At 42.2% G+C, this 10,650-nt stretch overlaps 1 protein-coding gene across 1 annotated transcript; it reads left to right on the top strand.

Annotated features, from left to right (window-relative positions):
• The first annotated feature begins 2,000 nt into the window (after positions 1 to 2,000).
• Positions 2,001 to 6,350, top strand: IFNLR1 (interferon, lambda receptor 1). The gene is made up of 7 exons (XM_010576098.1): positions 2,001 to 2,058; positions 2,757 to 2,880; positions 3,137 to 3,318; positions 3,750 to 3,892; positions 4,429 to 4,585; positions 5,095 to 5,219; positions 5,424 to 6,350. The coding sequence occupies exons 1-7, from the start codon at positions 2,001 to 2,003 to the stop codon at positions 6,348 to 6,350; spliced, it is 1,716 nt and encodes a 571-aa protein (XP_010574400.1).
• The last annotated feature ends 4,300 nt before the right edge of the window (positions 6,351 to 10,650 follow it).

The following is a 10,650-nucleotide window of genomic DNA, read 5'->3' as shown; positions in this document are numbered from 1 at the left end:
CCCCCCCCCCGTTTGGTGCCAACAGTACACTTGTTTTTGCTGGGACAGGTTCTCAGTCATGCTAAAATCAGGGGGAGTTTTGCCACAGAGGCAAGTGGAGCCCAGATTTCAGGGCAGATGTTTCACAGGAAACAATGACGATGATAAGATTCACCTCTTGCAAACACTTACTAAATATCACACGTCATCTTTAAGAGAAGCTGCCTGAGGGCTCTTAACAAGACCTTAATGTGACTGGCCCTAGAATTGCTTCCTATTTTGTTCAGGCTGCTACAGGAAGCATAAGAGCCATGTGTTGGTACTAGCTCTGCAATTTGGATGCTAAAGGGGAATAGACCTAGGACCCTCCAGACCCTTAGCTTTGGTTTTTTCCTTATAAAAGGTCCTTTTTGCATGAGAAAGAGAAACTTCAGAGAAATTAAGCAGAGGTAGCAAAACAGCCAAGGAACAAGAAAAGTACTGGTAACAGAAGCCTGTGGTAAGAATAAATGGAGATTTTCTGGAGAAAGTTGTGACTGAAGAAACTTGTAACTGCATCTCCTCCTACGGCTTGAATCATACCATGTTCAGGGAAATGAGACATTTGATACCTTTGTGGTAAACATACAAGCTTTTGCCAATACAAACCCAGCTCCATTGGCTCTTTTCCCACTTAGTACCCAGAACCTGACGTTCACAGGTATAGCAACAGACTGTCTGCTGGGCTTGGTGAGTTTTCCATCTGGGGAAGACCCAGAAAAGCCCCTTTTCTCTATGTGTGGTAACTTCATTGACCCATTTCCTTTCTCACAGCCCAGGCCTGGAGGTGATTGTGATGGGAAGAGCAGGAGAGTAGATGTGCCAACCAAACAGCACAGCTGATCCAGCTATTTTTCCCCCCTTCTCTCTCTGTGCACAGGATGCAACGGCACAGCTATTCCAAGCACAGACCACTTGGGCACATTGTACTCGGTAGCGTAGGTCATGGCTGAACCAGGATGCTTCCTGCTACGTTTCTGATACACACAGAACAAAACTGCTGTCTCCGTGACTTTGCTTTAGGAAGATGTGTGAGGCTGTAACATACAGGAGCAACTTAGGAACTGAGCTTTGCCCCAGGAGAGGTCTGGGGTTTAAAGGTACTACGTGCTGAAAACACAAACACCTTGAGAGTTTCATAGCTGCAAATGCCAAAGCCTCATCGATTAGGCAGTGCAGAGGCCAAGAACCATGCATGTGTTGGCACAGTCCTGGCAACTGGTCCTGATCTTGACTGATATTTTTGGGTTGATGACAAATAATTGACAAGTGGTAACTAAGGTATAAGGAAATTGCAGCAGTGGCATTCAACAAAACCACAGAATTTATCAGAAGGATCCCCGTCCTTTCACTCGCCCACACTGTGTATGGGGCAGATTCCTGTCCCATTACTGCACTTTACTTCCCCCATCTGTAAAGTGGAGTAATTCCCTAACTTCTGAAAGACATTTTTAACCTGGTAACATAAATTAAGATAAAATCCTTGATGTCTTGTAAACACAAGACTATAATATCACATCACATACTACTGATTGATTACTGATTTTTATTATTGCTAGGTTATTATCAGATATCTCATGCAGTAAAACCTTATTTGATTTCTATTAATATTTCACAGCCACACAGGTAAATGCCAAAGGTCAATTTTTTAATGAGGTGCCTCACAAGATAAGGCTTGCACTGTTTTACTGTGTTCCTTTTCCACATAGCCTGTGACAGAGATCAGTTACGTTACACTGGAGGGCGTAGTACTGCAATCTTTACGTTTTTCTTTCATCAAAAGCACTCTCACATCTGCTCCTTTCCCAATTCAATGTGCAGTGCTATATTTGGGCCGTATCAGGAAGTGAGGCTGTGCGCATGTGTGCCGTTCATGAACTGCATCCTCCTCTGAAATTCATACAACTTAATACAAGAAAACAACATGAGGAAAAGGTAGCAAGAAAAGAAATATATTACAAGTGGAAAAGTTCTGCTTTGGCATGTCTACCTGGAGAGTTAGAGTCCTGATGGCACTGTGCTTCCTGCAGCAGACTAGAGGTATGGTACAGCTGTCTTTCTTTGTTACTTTTCATTTCGCTATGCTAAGTGGCTTTGCTTGTAGGAGGAAAGACACACACAGATAAATTTTAAGGAGTTTAAATGGGAATGATTCACATAAAGTGAAACATTCCACTGTAAAGAAACGGCAATTTAAAATCTGTCTATAGAACGTGTCTTGTTGAAGGCTAGTGTTGTACATATTTATCTACTAGAAAAAATAGGTGCCAGGAAAGTACAAGGGGTAAGCCTGCATGCTGCATCTCGCTGCATTTGTGGGTAGGATCTGGCTTTGAAGAATTGGGATTAAATGAGCAGTGTGAGCCAGCTGTGTCTGCCTCATCCAGGAGCTAGGAGGTGGGAGCGCAAGGGAGTCAGGTTGGAGTTTGTGGGGTTGTAAATCAGGTCACAGTGAAATCCAGTGAGACCATGGGGGAGGCCACTCCAAATTATAGAATAGGATGGTTCACACAAATGTAGGTCCTAATTCTAAAAGCTGTTGAGATGAAGAAGTTTTATAAGAGATGAGGAAAAACCGACTACATCACAGACATACCTGCTTTCATAGCCAATTTCCAGTCTTAAATGAACTGAGCTGCTCTGCCCCAGATTTTGAAACCACCTTGGTCAAAACCAGGTGATATTTCCCATCCCCAAAGATATTTTAAATCATTCACATAATTTTTCCTTTCGATCAGGTCATGTTCAACTTCCCCCTCCTCAAAATGTTACACTACTGTCAAAGGATTTTGACATGATTTTGACATGGACTCCAGGAGAATGCTCTCCACCAGATGTGACATACACAGTGAGGTATGAAAGGTAAGCATTTACAAAGGATGTCTGATTGAAAGTATGGCACAGGGCAAACATCTGTGCAGGTATATTAATCAATGTCATTAATGATCAGTGACGTGGCTGCATTCTTTCACCAAAACCAATCCTTATCCATCTGGAGAGTACTCCAAACTCTGAGCAAGATTTGGTACCCATCCTCCAAAACACTTCCTTCTCTTGCTCTATAAACTATAACAAGGCAGCATGTTTAATATTATGGTATGTTTGTTTCTTCTTTTAGCCAGGAACGCATGGAGAAATGGATAAAGGTTCCTCATTGCAAAAATATTCACAGAACTTCTTGCAATCTGACTTGTGTGCTTCGAAACTTCTTTGTTAAAGTCCGGGCTCGAGTAAAAGCTGTTTCTGGACGATTCCAGTCACCATGGGTAGAATCACAATTCAAAGAATACCATTTGGATGGTGAGTGTCTGTTAGGTTACAGCCTAAAGATGAAAGGACATGTCAACAACAGTGTTGGCATGAGCAAATGAGTAGACCACACACCACAGAAAGAGAAACAGTAACAGACAGCTTTATGAATGACAGCTTTATGAATGACAGCTTTATGAGTGAGCACAAACAACAATGAGCCATGATCATTTGAAAATAAATTTCATAGCAAGTGTCAGAATTTGTTCATCAGTGCTCTAGGTGACCAAACTGGCTTCAAGCTTTCCACATACTAGTGGGGGTATGTTAGATAAAAAAGAGGTATTCCTTTGCCTTCCTCCTTCCTTCATGTCTATCACAAGATAACAATTAGAAGTGTAGATCAGTCACAGAAAAGCATTACTTCTGTGAAGCTAAGACACAAGCAAGCACTATTCTTATGTCTGGTCACTCAATTACAGTGGAACTGGCTCCCCCAGTGCTAAACGTGAATGTCAAGGAGAACTTAATCCATGTGAATGCCTCCTTCCCTTTGGCCACCTGTGTGGAGAGTTTCTCATGGATGTATGACTTGAACCTTTGGGAAGCTGGATCTGAAGACAAGGTCAGTAAAACTTGCACGTCTTAGATGAAATGGAGGAACAATGCCCAGCTTGAATTGGAATAGCTTCGAATTTCTGGGCAGGGAGGGACTGGATCCAGGGCCTGGAGAAAATGAAATGGCCAAACCAGAGTTAAACCAAAGCCAGAGAGAAAAAGTAGATGTGTGTGTGTGCATCCTTACTTTATTGGTAGTTCCCTATTTTTATCAGGAAGACGCACTGGGGAGGCTACCCTATAGTCAGTATAATAGGGCAATATCTGAGGTTTAAAACAACTAGTTGAGGTACCACTAACAGTATGCCATGGCAGAACAGAGCACAGCACCAGCTGGAAATCGCACCCTAGAATCCATAAACCCTAGGAGACATGCTTGCTACAAACAGCAAGCAAGACATGAAGTGCCTTTCCATTCACCTTCCAGTCACTGGAGCCACAGAACATAATGAAGAGAATCATGGGCTAAAAAGGTAGAGAAACACCACCCAAATAATGAAAGAGCCATCTTTCTAACTCTCTGTTCTTTTTGTTTCTAAACAGAAGAAATACGAAGGTATCTTTAGGAAGAATACAGTGACTATCGATACCACTGCACTTAGAGGCAACTACTGTTTAAGTGCCAGATCTTCCTTCCAAAGCATTGACTTCAAGCACAGCAAATTCTCCCAACCAGTGTGTGTGCTATTAAACCACAAAGGTATGACCTGATGGTGAGACATCAAACGGGATTAGGGCAAGTCAAAGATTGACACCAAAATTAGCTTTTCTACAAAAAAAATGGGCTTCCTGTTAAATGGACTGGTTGGATTTTCTAGTGAAAGGCTCCTGCCTTCTGTAGAAACATTTTCATTAAAAAAATCCAACCCTGAAATATTTTCTGAAAATACTGAAATATTGTACTTGAGTTATGCTCACAATGAAATTTTGGGAATAATCAAATTTATCCTGAAAAATATGTAAATAAAACCTCATTTTACTGCTCCAAGTAAGGCACTGACTGGTATCAACATTCATTTGTGGCTGTGACTCTGACTTAGAGTCTGATCTTAGGCAAGTCTGTTATCCTTTCTCTGCATTTGTAAAATAAGGATCTTGAGCCTAACATCATCTGAGATTTCTGAAAGAAAAGCTGAGTACAAGACTTCATTATTACTATAAAATATACCACCAGGAGGAGATTATTTTTGTCTTTTTCTTTTTCAGCAGTGGAATGGAAGTTCCCATTTTCTGCCATGATCCCTGTGTTTGTCCTCCCCATCTTTCTGACGAGTGCCTTCATCATCTGCTTGCTGAAACAAGATGCTAAGCGAAAGAAGATGCCTCACGCTTTGGTATGGCCCAAATGCTGGGGTCCCCTCCTGACTCAAAGTCTTGCTGATTTTTGGAGGGTAACTGGGGAGGAATGGGGGAGTTTTGTGGTTCTCAGTTTTGCATTCGTAAGTCCCATTATAAGTAAGCTTTCCTATATCCAAACTTTTCTTTAAAAAGCATCACTAACTTACTGATCTATGTGTCTTGTTTCTTTTCCCTGGTAGGATTTATCTCGTTTAAAAGCTGCTGGACCAGCCTTTCACTGTGAGTTCAGTGAAAAGGAATTCTTCAGGGACTATCTTATCTGCACAGAGAAGCCAATGTCACAAAGGAAGACAAACAAAGCTTTAGCAAGAAATAACTTACCACAGATGGCTTCTTTCCTCTCATCATCATCAACATCATCATTGGAGGAGGAGGAGGAGGAGGAGGAGGAAGAAGACAGCAGTACTTTCATCCCATACACTGAAATGCCTCAGTTTCCAAAGAGAAGTCTCAACTGTCAACCATCCAGAACAGCTCAGGGGGAAACTAGCTTGGACTCTGGATCTGGAGGTCTCTCTGTGGACAGTGAATCTGTGCTTGACCTAAGTACCTTGGGTTTTTCTTTCTTTCCAATGAGAAAGAATGAGGTGGACACCTCAGGATCCCAAGGAAATGAGAAGGCATCCCTTTCTCACAGTTCCTCTTTGGGAAGAATATCCTTCACTGATGTGAGATGCCCAGGTCCCAGGGAAAATGGACAGCATGATACAGACAGGGATGAATGCCTGGAAATGACCCCTCTTCAAACACTGATGGAGGGGATTTGTGCCAAACGTCCAGCCAATGAGCACTACTTGCATGGGAAGGCTCATCATTTCACCAAGTATTACCAGAAACCAATAGTTGATCTGCATGTCCAGATCAGTGAGATACCACAGCACAGTGAGGATCCCAGCACCGAGCTGCTCATTTCCTTTCAGACAGTACAGGTGGCAGAAGATGAAGGTATTGCAAGTGACTGTGACAGCAGTAATTTTACAGAAGGGACACCTCCCACAACCACGGTGCTAAGTGATGCATTTGAAACTTCAAATACGGAGGAAAAATATGATCAAAAGTTTAAATTCAAAGGCTACGAGCACACACATTACATGGGAAGGAGCTAGAGTACCCTAGCAGTTCTGTGGTGTGTCTGGAAAATGCTGGAGAGTTCCAGATATCCAGGCAAGGATACCTAAACAAGAACAAGGACAAGGACAAATAACTGATCCTGGTGCTTTTTGTATTTATTCATCTAGACAGAGTTTTTTTCTACTGATGCCTGGCCTATCAAGGCATATGGCTTTAGGGACACAAAAGGTGTATTTTTACTGCTAAGTAACTAATGTACGTTCACCATCCCTCTGTACAAGTACAGCTGTGATAAAGTGTTAAGGCTCTGGTATGAGGCACACTATTCAAACCCAGCCAGGGGTGAGGCATGCAGTGATACCTCATGTGGGTATCACACAGCAAACACGCAGTGCCTTGTGTTCACTTGAGACTTCAGAGCAAGGTAACTTTTACATGTGAGTTATGAAAGGCAAAACCACATCTGAGACAGCAAAAACACAACCTGGACCTGTGTGAAACCATCAGCTGGGTTCTGAAAATGCAGAGTGTTGTGCCTGCATGTTGATTTTGAGCTAGGATGACCTGCTAACATTACATTTGCTTCTCTGTAACTGCAAAACTGCACCCCTGCTTGACTGGAAGTACCTTACAGAGACTTTTAGCAACCTTTGCTTTATGTGGGATGAAGAGATCTCCACCTCAATCTATAGAGATCACCTTCTGTGTTTCAACAGAGTGAACTGAAGACAAAGTGATAAATGTGCAGCATGTTTGTTTATTTATTTATTTTTACACAAATATACTTATTGAAGCTGAAATTCCACCTGCTGTGCAGAATGTCCGAGAGCTGCTTTATGCAGACACAATAGTATTTTGATATATAACTCCATGTGTGCGTGTTTTTATGTTTCCCAGAACTATAAAGGGTGACTGAAGCTCATTCTGAAAAACATTACATTTTAAAACAGGAACCCCCTGTGCTTTGGTTTGAGTGGAATCCTACGAGACTTCCCAGCCAGGTCACTCTGGGTCACTGAAAGACCAGGACTGTGACCATCTCTCTGAGCAAAGAATCAAACCAGAAGTCCACCAGCAAAAGGCACATGAGAGACAAGGCCTCCCTTGACTCGGCAATACTGACCTTTTCAGTGTATTTTTAATGTGTGCTTTTCACATCTCACAAAAGCATACTCTCCCATTTTATTCCAGTAAAAGGACACGCAGAAAAGCAAAGCATTAAAAGAAAGAGGGAGACACAAAACAGCCATTCTCTGCAGAGAGGGTTGTCTCAGATGAGGGAAGGGTGTTGATGGAGGGTATTAAAGCTGACATCTTCAGAGAATCAGGAGAACAGTATTAGAAAAGGGTAGGGGGTGATAGGAGGTGTTGGGAACTGCTTTGAAAGAGGAAAGCAGGATGTACTAATTGAGGTCCTGGATTAAAGTAAAAAGGGGAGGTGGAAGAAAAGATTCATCAGCTAGAATTTTCCCTTTTTTTCCTACCTGTCCTCTGCAAAGTGTCCTTAGGTACATCCTGCTTTGTAATCCCTCCTGTTCATTTAGAAAGATATAGATCATCCAAATATAATCACCACCCATTTTCTTGTGCAATCAAGGAAAAAGCCCCAGGCTTTGAGTTACAGGAAGCTCTGAAGTTATGCAACCTGTACAAAATTATTTTGACATGTCACAGCTCTGCAAACAGGGCCTGGGATCAGTTCTTTGTCTCATCCAGGTTTTCTCAGGATGGAAGTTGGGGGAAAGGCTGCAGGTCAGGTGAGCTGTACTGGTGGAGGCAGCATCCTGCTCCTCCATGATTTCTTTCACCAGGGCTTGAGACCTGCTTTCCACTGCAAAAGGGTCAGGGACAGCCAGAGCACAGTGCTCCCTCTTTCAGAGCAATCAGTCCATATCTTACACCTTACTTAACAGTTGTAGCTGTGTAATGAGAAAAGCAGCTCTCCCCTCTCACTGGAAGAGGTACAACACAGTCAACCAAAAAACCTGGACATTGCTCATCTACTGGCTAAGTGCAAGAGCTGGAATCAAATCTCCTACATCCCTAGATCAGCAGTTACTAGGCTTCATGCAGTCTTCACAGAGTAGGGGTCTGCAGCCTGAGCCCTGCAGCAGCTCAGAGGAGATAACCACCTTGGTCTTTTTGACCTTAATCTTCACAAATCTCTGGCACACATGATTTTTCTCCTCTTTCCCCAGCTGTGCCAAGTTATAAGCAGAGTTCCATGGAAAATCCGTGTTATGAACCTCTCAGTCTGTTTTTGTCCTTAGGAACTACCTTCTGACATAGGCTTACACTCTACACTTTGGAAGTTGAAAGCCAAGTGTTTAATTTTAAACTTGGAACCAGACTTTTGGAGATCTTCAGGTACCTAAAGATTCAGAGCTATTCAAAAGGTAGCATCTCTCTAGAAATAAGGGCAGAAATAAAGTTTTAAGTTATATTCTCAAAACTAAAGTCTCAGGTGGACTACAATTTCCCTCACCTCTGCCCTATCATGGGTCATCAAATGGCAGAAGCATAAGGCAGTGACGTGAGGGAAGGAAACAATGGAAGTACTTTAGCAAGCTATTCAGGAAACACCCTAACAAAGAGTTGTACTTAATTAGATGTAGGCCACACTGGTGGGTAGGTGTGTCATCTTTAATAAACCTGTGAGGCTTCTGCAATTGTCCAAGTGAGATGAGAAAGACAAAATGACAGCTATGCATCAGTGGCATGGTTTGAAGCATACAGCCCTGTTAATATCGAAGCAGGGCAGGGAATAGAAACAACTTCAGGAACAGAAAATCCATAAGATGAAGAGGTAAGCAGAAGGGGTAGTAATTTCTATCACATTTTTGGCCACAAGGATAGATGAAAGTAGTGTAGATAGTGAAAGTAGTGTGCTTTCAGCTTCAGAAGCACACATGGTTTGTATTGTGATTAAACTGGCTGCAGGTGTGATGTTGCTTATGGGACTCACTTGTAATAATAAGAAAAAAATCTAGCATTTAGGAGCTTTAAATAGGCTTTAGACAATATAAGAGCACTGCTTATAAGGAATTTGTCTAATGCACAGTTGTCCTATGTGGTTTATGGCAGACATTTCTATTACAACTTTTCTAGGGCTGAAGCAATCACAATTTGAACAGTTCTCAGTGTTCAAAAAGACAGTCCAGTTGGTTTTGCTTTGGTGGAACCTCAGCTTTATGCAATGGTCCAGTTAGTCCTAGGCAAAACTGAGGACTGAGAACAGGACCTCCTCATTTTGTGAACAGTTATGACCATGGGATAAAGTAAGCCAGAGAAATAAGCCAGGGAGGTTACCCACTTTGTGTCAAGGGAATAGCTCGTGGCTAAGAGAGTTTCCTAAGCATCAAATGCAGGCTGTATGTGTGAAGCTTTCTCTGCTTATGACATCTTGGGTCAAATAAGCAGCATACAGCTGTACCAGTTCTTCAGATGTTATACACATCTGGTGGTTCTAAATCCGCATCTCCCGGAGACAGGCAATTAGTTTTCACTTTTGACCAAAGAAGGAAATGTCTCTCCCTCTCCTGAGAAAAGCCTGAAAATGTAACTTAAGAACACCCTAAAAAACTAAGAACACCCTAAAAAACTAAGAACACTATGGAAAAGGTACTATATCTCTTTTTTTTTTAGATTTCATACAAATTCCCAGTTCTTACCATATGGCATTCATGATACTCAGAACAGAGACTTAAATTGTAAGCAGCCGCAGAAATAAACTGTAGGTCTACAGTGGCCTCTGAGAAAAGCCACGGGACAGCATGTGGTCCTCCTATGGAAAGGCTACTGCCTTTCTACATCAAATGAGAGAACCTCTGCAGCCACCTGCTAGTGCAGAGTTATGACAAACTTAGAAACTCACGCTCTGCCCACTATGCACCAGGGCTACATGTTAGTCATCTGGCTTTCATCCAAGGCCAGTATGAACAGTAGAAAAGCTTAAAAACCAGTGATCTGCCTGACTTCCATTTTAAGAAAGTATTTGAAGGTATTTCTTAAGGAAATACATGTCTTGCTTACAGCAGTTATAAAACCAACTAGGTGCACAGCACTAAGTTTTAATTTCTAGAGTTTTAACAAGTCAAAGTTACCCGACCAGAAAAGCAAGCCCCAAAACTAAGAAACCTCAGTGAGGGCTTTCAGGCAGGAAGCTCTTTATCAGCAAAATGGTATTTGGCGCTCTTTCAAAAGCTGAAGATTTTCTAAGCCTCTGGCTTGTGCACCTTTGTACAGTTAGGTGTGCATACTCAGAAGGGGAGAGGTGCTCCTGTTGTCACTCTTACAGTCTCTCTTACACATGCGCACAGATCTTTAGCTGGTGAT

Source organism: Haliaeetus leucocephalus, unplaced genomic scaffold (assembly GCF_000737465.1).
Source record: "Haliaeetus leucocephalus isolate CR32 unplaced genomic scaffold, Haliaeetus_leucocephalus-4.0 Scaffold517, whole genome shotgun sequence".
Lineage (NCBI taxonomy): Eukaryota > Metazoa > Chordata > Aves > Accipitriformes > Accipitridae > Haliaeetus > Haliaeetus leucocephalus.
This window is presented reverse-complemented; position numbering and strand designations above follow the sequence as displayed.

Coding starts and splice junctions, on each gene's coding strand:
- IFNLR1 (XM_010576098.1), top strand. CDS start 2,001: ATGTCTACCTGGAGAGTTAGAGTCCTGATGGCACTGTGCTTCCTGCAG. Junction 2,059..2,756: donor CTTCCTGCAGCAGACTAGAG/GTATGGTACAGC, acceptor CCTTTCGATCAG/GTCATGTTCAACTTCCCCCT. Junction 2,881..3,136: donor TACACAGTGAGGTATGAAAG/GTAAGCATTTAC, acceptor TTCTTCTTTTAG/CCAGGAACGCATGGAGAAAT.